This window comes from Tachypleus tridentatus, chromosome 5 (assembly GCF_004210375.1).
Source record: "Tachypleus tridentatus isolate NWPU-2018 chromosome 5, ASM421037v1, whole genome shotgun sequence".
In the NCBI taxonomy this organism is placed as follows: Eukaryota; Metazoa; Arthropoda; class Merostomata; order Xiphosura; family Limulidae; genus Tachypleus; species Tachypleus tridentatus.
In genome coordinates, this window is record NC_134829.1 from 24,003,234 (window position 1) to 24,023,971 (window position 20,738).

General features: G+C 34.6%; 1 protein-coding gene across 2 annotated transcripts in view; it reads left to right on the plus strand.

Annotated features, from left to right (window-relative positions):
- The window catches only part of LOC143250722 (suppressor of lurcher protein 1-like), a 58,588-nt gene that overhangs the window by 15,037 nt on the left and 22,813 nt on the right, over positions 1-20,738 (plus strand). For both annotated transcript variants that reach the window (XM_076501660.1, XM_076501661.1), the window contains exons 5-7: positions 1,897-2,123; positions 3,090-3,140; positions 18,232-18,418. In XM_076501660.1, coding sequence (XP_076357775.1) covers positions 1,897-2,123; positions 3,090-3,140; positions 18,232-18,418 — 465 coding nt within the window. The remainder of the gene's footprint in view (positions 1-1,896; positions 2,124-3,089; positions 3,141-18,231; positions 18,419-20,738) is intronic.

Below are 20,738 nucleotides of genomic sequence, written 5' to 3' on the forward strand. Positions count from 1 at the left end.
CGTACGGAATCAAACCCAACTTGCCAGTTCCGAAACACAGAACGCTATCCAACGCCAAAAGCGTGTGCTATTGTAATTTTACTTTATAATGAAGATGGTTGTTCGTTTCTATAAACTTATCGTAGTGATGTGTAGCGAAAGAGATTGAAAGTTTCTGAACATCTATCTTAATACCGCAAAGATGTTTTTCTTCACTCACTCCTTTATTGAAAAATGATGTCTGGAGCGAATGACTCCAGATTTGATTTCTGAAAACAAGCATTTATGGAGAATCAAATATTGGTAGCCTTTTCAGAACGCATCTGCTTGACTTATACCTAACATGTTTTCCAATGTAAACGAAATGAAGCAAAGAAAGTGACATTCTTTACAAAATAAATATTTTCTTTAAGTTATTATTCTCGTGCGTGAACCTGTCGAATAGCAACTACTCATGTATTTAGTGTAAAACAAGTTGGCTTCTACTTGTATCATCTTTTTGTTACTTCTACAGAGGTTAGGTTTTCACTCCGGTGTGTGTATGTTTGTCAGCAAGGTGGTTCTCTGAAATAGCTGAATGAATTAGGGCCATAATTGGTATACATTTTGACTGTGACCCAACTTAGAAAAAATTAGTTTTTGGAGAGTCAGAGTCATGTAATTAATCCCCCCCTTCAATCTCTATCTGTTAACATAACGACAAATTTTTCACACTATCTTTGCGACTCGGCATGGCCAGGTGAGTTAGGCGTTAGACCTGTAATCTGAGGGTCGCGGGTTCGAATCCACGTCGCACCAAACATGGTCGCCCTTTCAGCTGTGGGGTCGTTATAATGTGACGGTCAATTCCAGTATTCGTTGGTAAAAGAGTAGCTCAAGAGTTAGCGGTGGGTGGTGAAGACTAGCTGCATTTCCTCTAGTCTTACACTGCTAAATTAGGGACGGCTAGCACAGATAGCCCTCGAGTAGCTTTGCGCGAAATTTTAAAAAACGAACAAACAAACACTATCTTTGCACTGTAACTCAGTCAAAAATGATTAGATTCTGACGAACCTTGATGGACATGTGTATAATATTGTTCCACATTGTCTACCCGTATCATCTTTGGAGATTTATAAAAGATTGGTTCAATATAAAAAAATAAATTAAACAAAGCTGTCGTCACCGTAACACAGTGAATAACACATTAGTAATCAGTTTATACTTTCATAACATCTCTTGTGGTTTGTGCTAAAAACTTCTGATGGTACTTTCTGAAAACTGGATATTTTTATGTAAGTGCTTTCTACACTGCTTACTCTTGTATGTTAACAGATATTTGGTTCCGTTATTCAGCGGATTATATCCCTGCTTTTGTAGTTAGCTTCACATTCACGTCGTTTTGGTTCTTTTCTACTTAGCTTCACATTCACCAACGTTTTGGTTCTTTTGTAGTTAGCTTTGCATTCAGCAACGTTTTAGTGCTTTTGTAGTTAGCTTCACATTCATCAACGTTTTGGTTCTTTTGTAGTTAGCTTCACGTTCACCAACGTTTTGGTTCTTTTGTAGTTAGCTTCACATTCACCAATGTTTTAGTGCTTTTGTAGTTAGCTTCACATTCACCAATGTTTTAGTGCTTTTGTAGTTAGCTTCACATTCACCAACGTTTGGGTTCTTTTGTAGTTAGCTTCACATTCACTAATGTTTTAGTACTTTTTTATATTTGTATATAGTTTGTATATTTTAAACAGTATTGTTTTGCTCTCCTAAAACCCTGTCTCTGAAATTTTCTATAATTCTTTATTATGTTAACCATATTAATGTTACTCTTCATGGTAGGTATTTACTGCATATAAATATTTCAAACAATTTTCTGTTCAATGAATGTTTTTTAGCAAAAATACTAATTTCACAATTGTCGTATTCTCCCCCAAACAGTTGTCTGTTTAATGCTGATAAAATCGTAGTGCATGACGGGAAAGATCGACACGGTACTGTTATTGGAGAAATATGCAACAGAGCCAGCTTTATGGAGGTGGTGTCCAGTGGTCCAGATCTATACGTGGAGTTTATCAGCAGTAGCCATTTTCCAGGTCAAGGGTTTAGGGCCACTTACGAGTTTGAAAAGAAACATCACAATCAAGGATTGAATATTCCATCAACAGGTACAGTGAATCATTGCTTTGTTCAGGTTTTCTTATACTTTTGTTAGTAATAACGCTAAGTAAGAAAGGTTTGTTTGAGAAAGGGCAATCTGCGCATATCCATCCATAATTTTGAACTGAAAGAGTAGGAGAAAGTTACGTAGTTAAAAGCACCCACACTTCTGGGACTCATTTATTGAGTAGTGGAATTTTGCAGACACTCTTATGGGACAACCACAGCCCCAAAGAACGTCGCGCGTTTCTGCAACACGTTCCGCGAAATATAATCTCATTCACAGTCCGAGCGCGCCAAATATCAGAGCAAGTTCGATCCCAGGGCACTGCGTATCCTATAACAGTAGTACATTCCAAAGTCGATTCGTAAAGCAACCGAATATTAAACTGTTATAAACCTGTTTGTTGGACGTTCTAAGTTAAAATACATAACTGATTGACATTAGAGATAAATATTTGACCATAATTTTATTGGCGTACTAAAATTACAACGCTGTCCTCTCGGATTTGTACACTTCCTTCCGGTGTTAGACTGGCTATAGAAATTAAAGTAATTATTTTAAAATACACAGGTATATTGTAAAAAGTTTTGTTGTGCTATTGGGGAATAAGTGAATAAAGTTTTCTGGAGAATTATTTAAATTAGACAAGAGCGCAATCTAAAATCTTATTTGTACGCACCTATGATGTGAAACCTTATTCGTAAACATCTTTGATGTGAAATCTTGTTTGCCACACATCTCTGATCTGAAATTCATAATGTTAAGTTAAGAGGATTAGCAGAAATCAACCAAAGTTTAACGTGATTTTTTAAAACTATAATAATCCTGTGAAATTGTGCTACGCCTATCACGAATCATACAGTGGCCAAACGCAGTTAAATCTGCTATGAACAAATTGAGTTTGCCTTAAGATTGTTTAAGATTTCGGGTTATTCTTTTGTTGTTGTTCTTCTGGTATTTTCTTTTACAGAACCTGAAAAGAGTGACTCCACAACCTCTGCATTAACAACCCAAACTCCTGGTAAGTCTTCTTACAAGAATACAACTTCTATTTTAACAAAGTGTGCATTTACCAGGAAAATAATTTTTTGATTCGAATTATGTAATTAAGTGTGACTAGCAATAAATACAGTGATAATTTCAATGTATTGGTATAAGTACTTGCATCAGTGATATATGTAATATGTAATATATGTAATGATACATATATATATATATGTATGTGTGCATTACATCCAGCTTGTCATTATCTATGGCAGTGGTTCCCAACCAGGGGTGCTCGCATCCTTTGGGGGTGCGAGATAACATTTGTTTTGGTCACCTTCACCTTTATTCTCAAATAAATAATAACTGAGGGGTGCGAGAACATATTAAATATTTTTAGGGGTGCGGGGCCTATAAAAGGTTGGGAACCACTGATCTATGGTTATTCTTTAGTAATCCTTCTGGTATCTTGGTAGCGCATGCGCTATTTTAACTAAGCTTATGAATGTTAAATAATTATCGACTTTTTATGCACTGCTTGCGTCGTCAAAGGAACTTCTAATACTCGTTAATGTTTCTTCTCACGCACCAGAAGTTGTGAATTATATATTGCAAGCTAGGACACTTACATACGAAAATATGTTATTACATATTTTTCAATTCAACATTAACATGAACTGTGTAATAATAGTACAGTTTAAAGCTTTAGAATTGGTCAGATTAGTCCTAACGAAGCTCGTTGTCATGGAGATGGCCGGAGTTGTTACGTACTTCGCACACATTCGTTGCGTTTGGTTCCCATAGGTGTTGTAATGCCAGTCATTAATAAAGCTGCAAAAATACACAAAATTTTATAACGCCAGATACTCGGAGTAGCGACGTACACAGCGCAGATAGCCCTTCGAACAACCTTCCTCTCCAACGAAACGTAAGAAACAAATTTCTGAAATAAAACACAGTTCTTGGCAACTTAGATTTTTTATGTATTATATCCCAATACTTTTTCTTAACATATCTAGTTATTATTATTGTTTTATTCTTTTTTTCTGGTTAATGTTATCCATAGCAGAAACTTTGCACACTGCTATAAAATGTTATAAATGTTTGTTATATACAATAGCTTCTTGACATAATAAGATACGCTACATAGCGAACATATCTAAACATCTCTTGAGCATTTCACATAGTCTGAACAAACTCGAAGAGTATTAATTAGTTTATACACGAAAATGAAAAGACCACCTTTCGAAGACGCTCGGGTTACAGCAGAGAGCCGATGTGGCTTTCTAAAAAGAAAACACGCGCGCGCGCGCTCAGATTATAGGGTTTTCGTTGTTTTATATTAAGACTGCTCAAACCTACGTGCTTTACGGATAACATGAATGCAAAAACACAGTAACAGGGGTAACTAAATGACAACGAAGTGTGCAGGATGACAGAACATTCCGAAATGCGTGAACTGTAGGAAAGTGCCCTCACAGAAAGTCTGAAAAAACCTCTAAGTCAAGCACTAGCGCCGATTGGTTCCTTGTAATATTATTTGCATAAAGCTTTTGAAAAGTAGCGGAAACTTGGTTGTGCAACATGCAAAAAGCCTTCAGATCATCAATAAAAAAACTAAATGCTGAACACGTAAATGTATCAACAATATAACACTGACGATATGTCTCGAGATTGAAGATATATGAAAGTGTTGAATATGGAGTTGTAAGCAGTCCAATGACCATACCAACAGTGTGGGATTGTACTGAAGATGTTTTGTTCGGCGTACACGTTATTAATTGGGGTTCATTTTGTGAACGGTCAAGATGTCTAAATACCCATGGATAACCAAGAGATGCTAATCCATTACGTCGCAGAGACATGGCTGAGTTTTAGATCAGTAGGCTAATGTGATGTTTTGAAGTAACTATTCTGAAGAATAGATATTAAATATGAGGGCATATTTCAGACCGTACAGAAAGGTTATATCGAAATATCAACCCATAATCTACCTGTCATCTTCAGGTAGCATTAAAGACAAATTGTATGAGACAACTGTTGGGATGTTTGTTTGTTTGTTTTTGGAATTTCGCACAAAGCTACTCGAGGGCTATCTGTGCTAGCCGTCCCTAATTTTGCAGTGTAAGACTAGAGGGAAGGCAGCTAGTCATCACCACCCACCGCCAACTCTTGGGCTACTCTTTTACCAACGAATAGTGGGATTGACCGTCACATTATACGCCCCCACGGCTGGGAGGGCGAGCACGTTTAGCGCGACGCGGGCGCGAACCCGCGACCCTCGGATTACGAGTCGCACGCCTTACACGCTTGGCCATGCCAGGCCCTGTTGGGATGTAGCTGATAGCATACTTCACAGAAAGACAAGAATTAATGAGGCCAAGGAGGTTACGCCATATTAACTAATATGATTACTAACTCCAACCTTCTCTATCACTTAACTTATAAGTATTTTTGACAAAATAATCATGAACTAAGCTAAACAGCGTCTTAAACTCGCTCCAATTCATGCGATTAAATGTCAGGTGGAATCAACAATAATAATACTCTAGCTAATGGCAATCCTAACTCTTCTTTCCATGAGAGGACATTATTATTCTCACTACATCTGTCCATTTCACTTTTAGTTTTCTTAAATCATCAATGCTTGTTTAAGTAAGCGCCAGAAACACAACTGTTTTATACATTTACCATAATTCGTTGTACAGATCCTCTTCTTCAAAACACTGATTTTATTGATAATTAATAGGAGTTTTGTAAAAGAAGACGAGCATATTTCTTGGACATACTAAAAAATACAAGGACCTTATTTCTTATGTGTTATTATAGTAGGAGATAAGAATATTTTTGTTTTGTTAAGAATAAAAGAAGCATATTTGTTATGTCAATGAAGAATGCGTTGTTTCTTGAATCTTTTGAAGTAATGAGAATAACGAAGAGCGTGTTTCTTGAATATTTTGAAGTATTGAGAATAACGAAGAGCGTGTTTCTTGAATCTTTTGAAGTAATGAGAATAACGAAGACCGTGTTTCTTGAATCTTTTGAAGTAATGAAAATAACGAAGACCGTGTTTCTTGAATGTTTGAAGTATTGAGAATAACGAAGACCGTGTTTCTTGAATGTTTTGAAGTATTGAGAATAACGAAGAGCGTGTTTCTTGAATCTTTTGAAGTAATGAGAATAACGAAGAGCGTGTTTCTTGAATCTTTTGAAGTAATAAGAATAACGAAGAGCGTGTTTCTTGAATCTTTTGAAGTAATGAGAATAACGAAGACCGTGTTTCTTGAATCTTTTGAAGTAATGAGAATAACGAAGACCGTGTTTCTTGAATCTTTTGAAGTAATGAGAGTAACAAAGAGCGTGTTTCTTGAATCTTTGGATTTTAAAGTATAGAAAATACTGTACTGAGAATGAAGAAAAGCTTCCTCTGACGATTTTGAGAATTAAGAGCTTACTTCTCTTGAGTTATTAATAATGAAAGAAACCTATTTGTTACATGAAAAAATAATAGCTTATTTACCGAATAATTCTGGAATGGATAGAAGATTATTTCTTCATAGTTATTAAGAATGAATGAAGGATATTTGTTGGTGTTTGTAGATTGTCATTCCTTCAACAAGAGATGATGCCTGTTAAATGTAAGTGTAACCCAGTAGTTCAACAGTATGCTTGCGGAATTTACAACTTGGAAGCAGCGTTTGATACCCGTGGTGGGCAGAGTGGAGATAACCTTTTTATGTAGTTTTGTGCTTAATAACAAGCGAACAAAAGCTGTATAGATTTTACTATTGTATTAAAACATATTTAATAAAACTATTAACAATGATATCTTATTTTTTACAATGTAAACTGACAAGAAATAATGAAATATAATTTTATTTTGTTTAATAAACGGCTATACTATGCTAGATATTCTTATCCAATTACTTAACTATAACGTTCGCATGCATCATTATTTCTAAAAGCAAAAGAAAAAATTAAAAGTTAAATTACTTCAAAAGTCAACATTACAAAATTGAACAGTAATAACGACATGCAGTAACACTTGGTTAGGAGTAAATGACTTTATAATCTTCGCAACTTCCAACAGTTATATTTCTTTCAATTTCACGGTTTATCTAAAGACTCGTTTATTGGCTACTGGCTTTTCGGTAAGAAGCATATCCATGTATGTAATCAAAAGGCTTATTCTTAACACGTGAATGTTTGGTTCTTCAGGGTTTCTATTCATTGTGTTTTAGTTCTGTGAAAACAGAATATTAAATTTTTTGACTTGTCACTTTTTCTCCTTACGAATATTTTTATAAATTTGAATAATTATAAAAAAGTATCTGTTCAATTATTTTAATTGTTCACGATAGTGATAAAAACAATTATGTTTCGGTGTAAAAAGTTAGGAAAATTGTTGTTCCGTATTTGTTGCTACAACAAGGGAATTAAACCTTAAAGAAAATACAAATAACATTTCAGGCCAATTACATCTATGTTTGTGATAATTAACTAACGCTAGTGTTCGGTGTAGCCCATGTATAAAATAAACATTTCTCAGAGGCAGATAGGTCGATGACTGTGGACGATTCTGACGTTAGCTCTAGTTAACATGTGGCTAACCTTGAAAGTACAAACTCAAAGCTTTATTTTATTTTGCTTTTTCTCATGGCCAAGCGTGTTAAGGTGTTCGACTCGTAATCCGAGGGTCGCGAGTTCGAATCCCCGTCACACCAAACATGCTCACCCTTTCAGCCGTGGGGGCGTTATAAAATATGACGGTCAATCCCACTATTCGTTGGTAAAAGAGTAACCCAAGAGTTGGCGGTGGGTGGTAATGACTAGCTGCCTTCCCTCTAGTCTTACACTGCTAAATTAGGGACGGCTAGCGCAGATAGCCCTCGAGTAGCTTTGCGCGAAATTCAAAACAAACAAACAAACGATCATGGCAGGTGTGTTAACTTTAAGGAGATAACCTTTTTGTTTTGCACTAAAACAAAAACGGAGAAAAATTATGAACATAAAATTGTAAAGTTACAGCAAACAACAGTTTTTTACCAGGAAAACTAGTTAAATATTACATTACATTATATAAGAAATACTGAACTGCTATAAGTAGAGCATTCTTAAGACAGAAGACTTAAAGTGTAATGTTATACGGCACGTTAAAACACTTAGTGACTTTGATTTACAGTAAACTGTTACAAACACAGTTTGCCAAAAATGATGCACTTGTTATAATAATGCTTTCCCAACAATACAGGTTATTAGCCTTTGTTTCAGCCGGTTTTATATTACGTTTCTCTTGCTAATCTGCTATCATCTTCAGGAAATGTTTCCGTATCGGTAATGACCAGTATGTAATCTTCTATTATCCACTCGACCAGGGTCGAAGTCTGTCTCATTTAGTACTTTAATCAACTGTAGATAATTCGTTACCGGAGAAACAAAACCTAATTAGAATTCAGGAACATAACAGGTATACAAGACTTGATAATACTGATTTATCTTCAATAGGCCATCATGACATAAAAGAAAACTACACGATAAATTGAAATGATTTTGAAATAATGAGATATGAACTTTCACATGATAAAAAAAACTATAAAAGGTTGTTTGTTTGTTGTTAAGCACAAAGAGCTATCTGTGCTCTGCTCACTGTAGGCACTGAAACCGGGTTTTTAGTGGGGTAAGTTAACAGACGTACTGCTGTGCGACTGGGGAACAATTATTAAAAAGAAATTCCACATCCACCTAACTCGGTCAAAATAAAATAAAATGCAGAAAAACCTGAAGATCCTCGTAAAACATTCATATAGCTGGTTCGTTGAAGATCTGAAGGAGTAAACCCAAGTCAAGTGGATAACTCCCATCAATAAGACCCAGAAACGAATCACTACCAATACTAAATAAACTGGATAAATATGTTAAAATAATTTGGGGCTTCACGAAGTTGTTGAAGTCCATATTGGTGCCTTTCGTCATGCTTTACTTGACAATTGTGCATCGTGACATTAGCAATGTAGCACAGTTTTCAATGCTAAAGATACACCACTCTTCCCTGCTCGTTTTCCATAATGTGTCTAGCGTACAAGAACGATGGTTTCTTATCATCCATTCCAAAAGTCCAGCCACACGTCCTAAAGAAGGAAATAGCACAAATATTTTATTCATTCTCCAGAAGTATCTGACAGTTGAATGGGTATATGGTGTAATCAAACTGAGTACACGTGACTTGCCAAAAATGATGCACTTGTTATAATAATGCTTTCCCAACAATACAGGTTATTAGCCTTTGTTTCAGCCGGTTTTATATTACGTTTCTCTTGCTAATCTGCTATCATCTTCAGACTGAGATGAAATTCTATGAGATTATGTTACGTGATGTTGCTTGGGACGTGTAGACGATTTTAACGACTGACCTTTGAAGATTTTTACCTGTTACAAGACGCCGTCCTTTGTTTACAGTGGCTATGATATAACTTATTGCAGGTCTCTTCCTGGGTGGTCCTACATCCCGAAGTGCATCCACAATCCTTTGTTTTACAAAGTCATCAAGAACAAAGAATATACTTGTCTTGGAAACATTAAATTCCCGATCTGAACAGAGCTTTATCATCTGAATGTGTGAGTAATTTGAGTCTCAAAGGGCTGTTACGTATCCTTTAAAAAGCGAACAGTTTTCTGTGGCAACAAACCACCTACGAAACGCTAAAGAATATCAAAAGGTAGTTCTGATACAGTCCGTTCTACTATATATTTAACATCATCTTAATATAACTTATTTAACCCTTTGTGGCCCGCCATGGCTGCGTGGTTAGGGCGCTCTACCAGCAATCTGAAGTTCGCGGATACGAATCCCCGTCATACGAAGCATAATCGCCATTTCATAATGTGACAGTCATTTCCAGTATTCGTTAGCAAAAGAGTAGCTCAAAAGTTGTTAATTGGTGGTAATGTCTAAATTAGCGCAGATAACCCTCTTGTAACCTTACGTGTCTGAAGTCTTTCATAACGTTCTTAACGGAATAACAAATCAGCTTAGGATAGAACTCGTATTATTTATATATAACAGTTACTAAGCAGTAATACGACTTAGGTGATTGTATAAGCTTCTAATTATGGTAACAGTTTATATCAAATTGTTGAAACGTAAAAAAGTTCTTTAGTGCAACGAGATTCTGTGTCACACAAACTAAAGTTTTATAGCAATATTGTGTGTGTGGGAGTTTCTTATGGCAAAGTCATATCGGGCTATCTGCCGAGTCCACCGACGGGAATCGAACCGGTGATTTTAGCGTTGTAAATACGTACACTTACCGTTGAACCAGCGGGGAACTAACAATATTGTATCATTAGTAAGATTGATAAAAAATTTAATCCAATATTTTTAATGTCAAAATAGCGACTGTTCACCTATTAGAAACTACCCTAGAAACTAGAAAGTACTCAAAATATTACATTGTTTGCTTGTTTTTTGAATTTCGCGCAAAGCTACTCCAGGGCTATCTCAGCTAGCCGTTTAGCAGTTTAAGGCTAGTGGGAAAGCAGCTAGTCATCACCACCCACCGCCAACTCTTGGGTTACTTTTTTACCAACGAATAGTAGGATTGCCTGTAATATTATAACGGCTGAAAGGGCGAGCATGTTTGTTGCGACGGGGATTCGAACCCGCGACCCTCAGATTACGAGTCAAACGCCTTAACCCTCCTGGCCATGCTGTTCTGTTTGCAAACAATAGAATGTCATAACCCTCATCATATGTGAGAAAACGTTGTATTCTTTGAAACTTTTAAGTAATTCGAAACAAACATTGCTTACTTACTCCATATTTAATATCACTGCATAAGAAGAAGTGTCCGATTTAAACATCTTGGATAAAAAGCGATTTTTATTCAAGTATTTCAAACATGCTGCTGGCTTTTTTATTTTTAATGGATGGATAAGATTCTAGTTTTCTTCTTTTTTCTTTCAAAGGTTTTCTTTCGTTTCGGATTTCTCTACTGAATCTATATATGTTTATTTTCGTAGCACTGTTCCTCTGCCTTTTTTCCTTGTTCTTCTTCTAAACTTTCAAAAATAATTCTAAGGACAAACGTTGCAGTAGAACAAAATCAGGTTGGTAAGCGCTGAAATCACAAGCAAACACACACATATATACATATATACATATATGAAGGATTGGATCTTTATTTTTAGATACAGACTGCAGAGCCGAGCCAACCAGTGGCACATCAGAAATTTGGATCAATTGTGTGGTGTATACGTCTTTCGAAAAATCTATGAATCTTTATTCACAGATTCGAAGATCTGTGAATAGAGCGTAGAAGTCATTCGAAACCCTATAGTTAAACCCTTAATGTTTCGAACTTGTCTGATATATTGTGAAGGTTTGGAGATTAGCCTCAGGGCATTCAGTAGGTTGAGAAATAGGACTTGAGATAAGAAGTTTCATTTATACGTCGTATAAATACGACGTCATCTCTTCAAAGCTCACATTTATTCAATCCACGCAATGATATCACCACACAGCAACCGTTTCATGTATCTAAAGCATAGTCATCTAAAACATTACAATTACCTCTATAGGACACATCACAGGCAGGCCTAGGTAGGTATATTGACTGAGCATTCCTTGTTCATTTGAAATGTTTAAATCAATTCGAACCGAACTCTTACAAAAAGTGATTGTAACAACACGTGAATCAACCTGATCTGCTATATAACAAAATCATTAATGGATCCATCTATTTATCTTTCTGTCTACTAATGTAGACTATCACACATTTTGTTATCTTTATTTAACTATTTATCTTTCTGTCTACTAATGTAGACTATCACACATCTTGTTATCTTTATTTAACTATTTATCTTTCTGTCTGTTAATGTAGACAATCACACATTTTGTTATCTTTATTTAACTATTTATCTTTCTGTCTACTAATGTAGACTATCACACATTTTGTTATCTTTATTTAACTATTTATCTTTCTGTCTACTAATGTAGACAATCACACAATTTGTTATCTTTATTTAACTATTTATCTTTCTGTCTACTAATGTAGACTATCACACATTTTGTTATCTTTATTTAACTATTTATCTTTCTGTCTACTAATGTAGACTATCACACATTTTGTTATCTTTATTTAACTATTTATCTTTATGTCTACTAATGTAGACTATCACACATTTTGTTATCTTTATTTAACTACGGTATCAATCTGCAGATCCTTAACATTTCTGTGCCTCCTTTTACGATCAGTATATACCAATCTGTATTCTTCCTTTATATCAGTTACAATAGATATCTATCCATATGCATTATGTAGTTCATTTTAACATCAGAACGAATTTACGTGCGAATAACAGCTGATGCAGTGCATTTATCAACTGCTATTAACTGCACATCAAGGAGTAACGTGCTCAATTCGTTGTGTATACGGACACAAATACCTGCACATCTAGAACGCATACATCGAACCTTCTTTAATATTTATAAAGAATAAACTCGCCATATACCTACGCACACTCACACAAGCGGATAAAAGTAGCTTATGCTGTTATTGTATAAAACTTATCCACTAAGCATCGGTGGTTAATCTGCATTCATATTAGTTCGTATGAGCATAGGCTTAAAAATGCGTATAGTACGTGATTATAAATTCAACACATAAAATCATAAATGCGAGAGACAAATAAAACGTTTCATTATAATTTCCCATTCTAAACCCTTGGCTATGCTTCTATTCAAACACATTTTTAAGCGTAAATAGCAAAAAAAAAGGCGCATATCGCTACCTGTACTATCGATTTTCCGACATATGTTAAATATGTTACGTTGTCTGCAATATAAACATTTTACATCACAATATTACAGCCTCTGCATTACTGGTCCGACTAAGATGAGTCTGAAAAAGCAGTAAATCAGTCTATCTTTCATAAGAATATATGGTTTTTGTTAGCCTAAGTTAAAACCTTAAGTAATTCGAACAGACAACGACGACATAACGCTCGTATAAGGCATTTTCCAGTTAGTTTTAATCTCTCCCTTTGATGTACACGTGATCTCGTGAGTTCTTGGCGCCACACCGCGGCAGAACCTAATACAACAAGTCCTCGAATTTATAAACTGCGCATTCGACACTTTCAATACCCTTTTTTCTGTTCTTAAGCCTACTTTCAGGTTTCAAAAATCGTCACAATTGTATTTATTAATAAGTTCTCGTAGGCCCTTTAATAACATCGCATGTTTAACCAGAACAAGACAGTGAAAACTTGGAAAATCCCATTTCAGCTGGTAAGGGATGTTCTATCTATCAGTACAATTTATGCACAGCACTGAAAAACATAGTTAACATTACCAACATTCTTAAGAGAAAATCATGGTGTAGTTGGCACTTTGTAAACAAAGTGTATCGAGACTACTAAAGGTCAGTTTATGAAAATCTCTATTCACACACACATATATATATATGTCATTGTTATTCTGTATTAAATGTATATCTACAATATCTAAACAATGTTAAGATAATACTACCATGTTGTTACCACGAGGATATGATGGAGAAAGAAAACTGTCATACAGATACCTACGATAGTAAAGTGTCTTTAAAAATGCACCACTGTCTTTTAATAATTTTCTCATGACGATAAAGGAAGAATTTGATTCAAAAATATATTATTATTAATCTGTATTAATTAGTTCTCTCCCTCCCCCACAGTGGCATAGCGGTATGTCTGTGGTATTTGTTTTGTTTTTGTTTTGTTTTGTTTTGTTTTCACGGCCGGGGTCTGACGTGAGTTGATCGTTTGGGGGCCCAACCTGCGGACTTATAGAAACCTGGTTTTAATACCCTTGGTGGGCAGAGCACAGATAGTCCTTTGTGTATCTTTGTGCTTAATTTCAAATCGAATAGATTCTTGAACAATAAATATTGTTGGTCCCATGAAGTGTGTGGTACACTTGGTAGCAAAACATATACTTAAAAATTAAAACACTGATTGTTTATTACTTTTTAATAGGGCCAGGGGTGGCCTAGTAGTAAGTGTGCTGGAATGTTAATCCTAGAACATATGGATCGTGTTCCGTTGCCGCAACGTCGCAGTCTGCACTGTGGAGCCGTGGGTGCATTATACAAGTGACGGTTAAATCCCACTGTTTGATTAGAGTAGCCCAAGAGTGGGTGGTGGGTGAGTGCCTTCCCTCTGTTCTATCAGTTCAAATTTAGGGACAGCTAATACAGCCTTCTTTGCCCAGTGATTACCAAATGGTCTTGTATTAGAATGTTCACTTTTTTTCTATCCTAATAAGCTGAAAATAATTTTAACAAATATATTTCTAATTTACTATCTCTCGTTTTTCTTGGATCAATATTTTTTCAATAAATGGTTGTACTACAAAGGTTTTGTTTCGAACAGCTGCGAAGCTGTATGTCCCAGATTTTGACTGTTTGATCAGAGGAAAAGCAGATGTTCAACAGCAGTCACAACCAGCTCCTAGTTTGCTCTAATCGAAAGGTGGGGTTTAATTGTCACTCTTATAACGCATTCATAGTCTCACAGTGCGGGTTGTGAGTTTGCGACAAAGGGGTGCAAACAATGAACCCTCAGATTCACATACCTACACATTAACCACAAGGCCATATCCGGGTCGTGTCAAGAAACATGTCCTCCCCTTTTTCCACACGATGAGATTTATCAAGTGACCGTAAATTATTCTTTTTATCAAGATTATATATCACAACACTATTACTTTATAATAATGTTTTAATACCTAGAATTATCCTTTAATCATAGTTAAAGGTCCACATACATACATATATATATATATATATACATTCAGAATTACTCAGCTTTAGAAAGTCAAACGTGTTTCGTTTATTTGAGTTATAATTTTATAAAATGATCTATCGACAATGCTTAAACAGCTGTTGCGGCATCTGCTTTAGCTTAAGAAATAATAATCTTCCCAACTGAGTTTCTTCAAATATTTTTCTTTAAGGAAGGGGCTAACACATTTTTTACTATCACAATTAATTACTCGAGGGATAACGCTTTCGTTTTTATAACAGCGAGCAATTAAGGGGATAACTCTTTCTTTTTTTATAGCAATTAACATTCAGGAGATAGGACTTTCTTTTCTATAACAATTAATTACTATTAATTAATTGTTATGGGATAGCACTATTATTTTTATAACAATTAAGGGAATAACGTTTTTATGACAATTAATTAAAATCAAAATAGCTTAGCATTATTTCAAAATTTAATACACTGTAGAAATTGAAATCTACATATTTTGTTTCCAATTCAAAAGTCCTCTTGTGGGACATTGGCAAGTTTACTGAGTTACAACGCTTACATCTGGTGTTCAATTTTCCGCGGTGGACAGTCACACCTGAGAACCCAGTATGGCTTTTATCTAAAAGGAAAGAACTAACCAATTCAAAACTACTGAGCCTCTATACAGACAATTTTTAAATCAGAAAAATTACATAAATTTGTCAAATTTTTTACATAAAGTCCATCGTCATCCCTTAGAAAGTAGAAAACGCTAGAGAGATGTTGTTGATTAATAGACTAAAGCTGGAGGTAATCAGACCAGTTACGTTGACAACTTAACGTTCGAATGGTAGATGTCAGCCCTTAAGATAGATGAGTGATCTATAACTACGAAAGGCCTAATCATTCCCATTAACTCGTTAAAATAAATAGAAAGAGAGATAACTCGATTCAGCAACCTAATGAGCGCTTTGCTGGAAATAATTAAAGAAACAGACCGATAAGCAAACTGAAAGTGATGACGTGTAGGTAAGGACGTCCAATAGCAGAGAGAACAGTCTTTCTTCAGTAAAAATGTTTTTATTATCTCAATGTTTCGGTCTGATCTTACTTCTGTAGTCAGTAGATCGTTAATTTCCTGAAGAAGCTGCGATGCAAAACGTCTGAATAAATAGACACAAATAAATATCTAGATACAAATTATCTTTAAATTCGTCTTACTCAACAAAAGTAGTAATTACATTAAAAAAGTAAAGAAACCTCTTTTGTGTGCTAACCAAGAAATATGGTAAATCAAAACTATTTTATTGATAAAATTCTTGTCAAGCTGAGCATATTTGTCCATGTTCTCTACGAATTATTGTGCTCACAGCCAGACATGGAGCTCCACATAACCAAATCATACAGATAAAATAGCCACAAAGTCCCTCCAGAAAGAATTACTATGAGAAGTCCGTATTCCAGAGTACATCACGAAACAACAAGAAAAGGGTTTCACGAGGTCTGACCACAAATGATTGAACAGCTAGATTTGAGTGATCCTAACAAATATACACATCCGTGGTAAAGGGAGATTACTAAAGAAACTTCAGCTCGTTCACTAAGAGAACTAGCCCTTATTCTGGTAATTGAGTTTACTTTCCCCAAGGAACTAATATAGAGTGTATTTCAACAGAAGGTCACGACTACCAGAAGAGTAAGCAGTAAATATACTTGACCGTTAAATTCACTGCATCACGTAGTAACTCGTTCTAGTCAGGTATTTATTGATCATAGTTCGCGTTAATTCTGACGAGTAAAAAGCAAATCAAAATACATTTACAGTTTTTTTCTTTATTGGGATTTTTTGTTTGTGATACTGAAATTACGCGCTGATAAAAGTACTTAGTTATTTTTTTAAATTAGACCTAATTAAACCCTCAGGTTATTGCATTGTTTTTATATTGTTGGCCACCAACTGACAGGATGTACCAACTGCATCATGTTGAATAATTTATTTTACTCCTATTAAGACATCTGGTGTAAAAAAAAAAAAGTCCAAACTTTTTGGGCAAAATTACTCATTTTCTAAGTAAAATCTCAAAAGTAATCTAGAAATAAATTGGATTCATTACAATATCGATATAACTTATAATTGTAGTATTTTGTGCGTGATTCAAATTTTATTGGGCTTAATTTCCATAATCATTATAAGATACTAGTTGAAGTATCCGTCCGTTATGATAAGTGAAATAAAATCTCGTTTTTAACAAAGAATAGAAAATTGTGAGAATTCTATCAACATGAAATAAATGGGGGACCAACCCCAATCATGACCATCTTTTATGTTATCCTGTATCACTGACTCAAGCTGTGCTGATTTTGTGGGTTTTTTTTTCTTCTGAAATTAAATATGAGATCAGATACTTTATTATCTTTACTGTTCACCAATCTAGTAGCTACATGTTGATGTAGGGTCAGCTTCTGAGTAATACAATTATTATCAAAAGAACCTTTTTTTTAACATTAGTTTCTAAATATGATAAATGCAACCATAAAACACAGTTTTTACATTAACTTTTAAATATTGTAATTTTAATTAAAAAAACAGTTTTTTACACTGGCCTTTAAATACTGAAAATGTAATAAAAAGAACAAAAGTTTACAGTGATCTCCAATTAATGTAATTGCAATTAAAAGAACCAATTTTTACATTGAAGAACCAAAATTTACACTGATCTCCAGTTAATGTAATTACAACTAGAAGAACCGGTTTTTACATCGATCTGTAAATACTATAATGACAATTAGGACATTCATAGACTTCATTATTAAAAGCACAAAAGTAAATAAACCTGTCAACTCGGCAATTACCAAGTCTTGAGAGGTGAATTGAAACAATTTTTATACATTAGAAAATTAACCATTTATGACAGTAGAAATATGACTTGTAGTCACAATCCTTCACTTACATTCAAGGAAAATTCATGAGCATTAAAAATGTTGTATGGAGTAATTACAACTTACAACAACATTTAATATACTTGAAGGAAAGTTATTCATGTTAATTATTTTAACTGCAGTTAATGTGAAATTTATCATTCATTTTAGGCCTCTTTAAATTTCTTACACTTCTTCAATTTCCGTTGTTTAAACTATGATATGTGTAGAATAAGAAAAAAAATGCTTTGCAAATGCGTAAACACGATATAGTGTTGGTGATTTTTTTTACCTTTATACCTGATATAATCTTGTATGTTGTCTTAATTTGTGTTTTCGAATGCACGTGCTGTCTTCCTAAATATTCTTTTTATTTTGCATGATAACTAACCCTAGCGTACGTCTTTGGAATGATTCTGATTTTACTGTTTTAATAGATCAAGCCCATCATATGTGGATCAGCAGCGACGTCTCCAGAAACGGAACCATCTCTAGCCCTAACTACCCTAAACCCTACACCTCTAATGTCCACTACTCGTATTCGTTCTCTAGTAGGGGTAAGGAAAGGGTTCAGATTATCTTCACAGACTTTGATCTCTTCATGCCGTTTACCATAAACAGGAAGTAAGTGGAAGTGTTAAGAACATGTTCCTTCCGTTAGAATGCCTTAAATACGTTGTAGAAAGTTGGTTTGGCTGACAGAGACTCAGGAGCCAATAACGTTAATTTACAAAAGCAGAGAATTATGTAACAGCTATTTGATTTTTCTGAGCACATCTGTCGTTAATACCATACAAAAGCGCTTGTTTGAAATCTTATATAAGTCATGTAGTTTCTGTAACACAGAGATATAGAAAGTAATTCGTACTTGGAAGTCAGTTGACTCTCACAGGAAAAGGAGAATTTCCTGGTCAACAAATAGGACGAACAAAAAAATCAGATTAAGTTTTTTTTCTCTGTTAAGGTTTGATTGATGGCTGAAAAATCTCATCTTTGAGCGCTCACTCGAACTAATGTTTATTTTTAGGTTTAAATTAAGGCACCGTGTTCACTTTGACAATTTTTTTACTATAATTACTTTAAAAGTAACCCAATCCATTTCAAGATTTTCACTTCAATAAAGACATAACACAATTTAATATAGAAATAACCGTACTTTGGTGAGTCATAACTTCAATCATGACTTAGTAAACACTAATACAAAAATAAACACACTTTAATGACTTTTACATTAAGTCAAGACTTGCTAAAACCTTTAGTAGAAAAATAAATAACATTTTTCAAAGTTTCTATAGTAAAAACTTCTAATATAGAAAACCACTGTCGAAAGTTTATTCCGACGAAGACTTAATAAATAAACACACTTTTGTAAGTTTTAATCCAATAAAGACTTAAAAGGCCTTAATAAACAACAATTGCTTTTGTAAGATTTTACAACAATCAAAAAACGAAACAAAGACGCACTATTTGTAAGTTTTTACCACAGTCAAGATCGAATAAAACCCTTCACACAAACGTTTGTTCGTTTGTTTTGAAATTGATGAAAAGCTGCTCGAGGGCTATCTGCCCTAGCCGTTCCTAAGTTAGGAGTGTGAGACTAGAGGGAAGGCAGCTAGTCATCACCACCCACCACCAACTCTTGGGCTATCTTTTACCAACGAATATTGGGATTGGACGTAACATTATAACGCCTCTACGGTTGAAAAGGCTAGCATGTTTGGTGTGACGGGGATTTGAACCCGCGACACTCGAATTACGAGTCGAGTGCCTTAACCACCTGGCCATGCCGTTCCTTCCCATCTAATTAAACGCACGCACTTAATCCAAGAAAGACCTAATAAACTCTGCATTAACTTAATTGGGTTATTAATGTAACCAGACTTTAAACTCTTTACAACTGTTCGGTTGAGTTTGTTTGATGATTGTACGAGACTAGAATCAACACACATAAGATTATGAGATCCTCATGGTATTATTAAAATCAACACACATAAGATTATGAGATCCTCATGGTATTATTAGAATCAACACACATAAGATTATGAGATCCTCATGGTATTATTAAAATCAACACACATAAGATTATGAGATCCTCATGGTATTATTAGAATCAACACACATAAGATTATGAGATCCTCATGGTATTATTTTTCCTTATTAAACATATTTCCTCGTCTCTTTTGTTCTGCTGTTATATTCCCAGAACTTAATATTTTTATTTTTTATTGGACAAGATCTAACATGGATATAGAATGTTTTAAATAAAAATATATCATCAAAGTATCAATTTTCTGTTGTTAACAAAATATCTAAAATGTATTCATTAAAAAGAAAAAGAGTTGGTATCTGACTAACAGAAAAGGATAGACCCCTAGTGGCACAGCGGTATGTTTGCGGACTTGCACCTCAAAAACCCGGAGTTTTATACCCGTGGCGGGCAGAGCACAGATAACCCATTGTGTAGTTTTATTTTTAATTGTGAACGAATAAACAAGATATTTTCAGTACAGATTATTTTATGAGCAGCGTTGCTTCATGTCACTTGGTGGACAAACGTAAAGATATTCAATCATTAGTTATATACAATGTCCTTTCTGATTAACTTTGTCCCGAGTTGTAATTATCTTAATTGATCATTTCAGTTCATTTATAATGAAAGCTTGTTGATGAAACAATTCACCAGACAATGCGTATTTCGTCACAAGCAACCAGCTTGTACGCGTATGTGTGTCTCTGCGAGACAAACTTTTATTACACAGAACTGCCGCCAGGGGAAGTTGGATGAAACTTCTGACGTCAATATACTGCAAGTTTTGTTCATATAATAAAATTCATTGTCTGGTTATTTGTCGCTTAAATTACATTGTTATTCAATTTGCTTCGTAGGCCAAGAAAAACAAACAAAGAATAAAAAAACAGTTGATGTATTGTCATATTTTGGGAA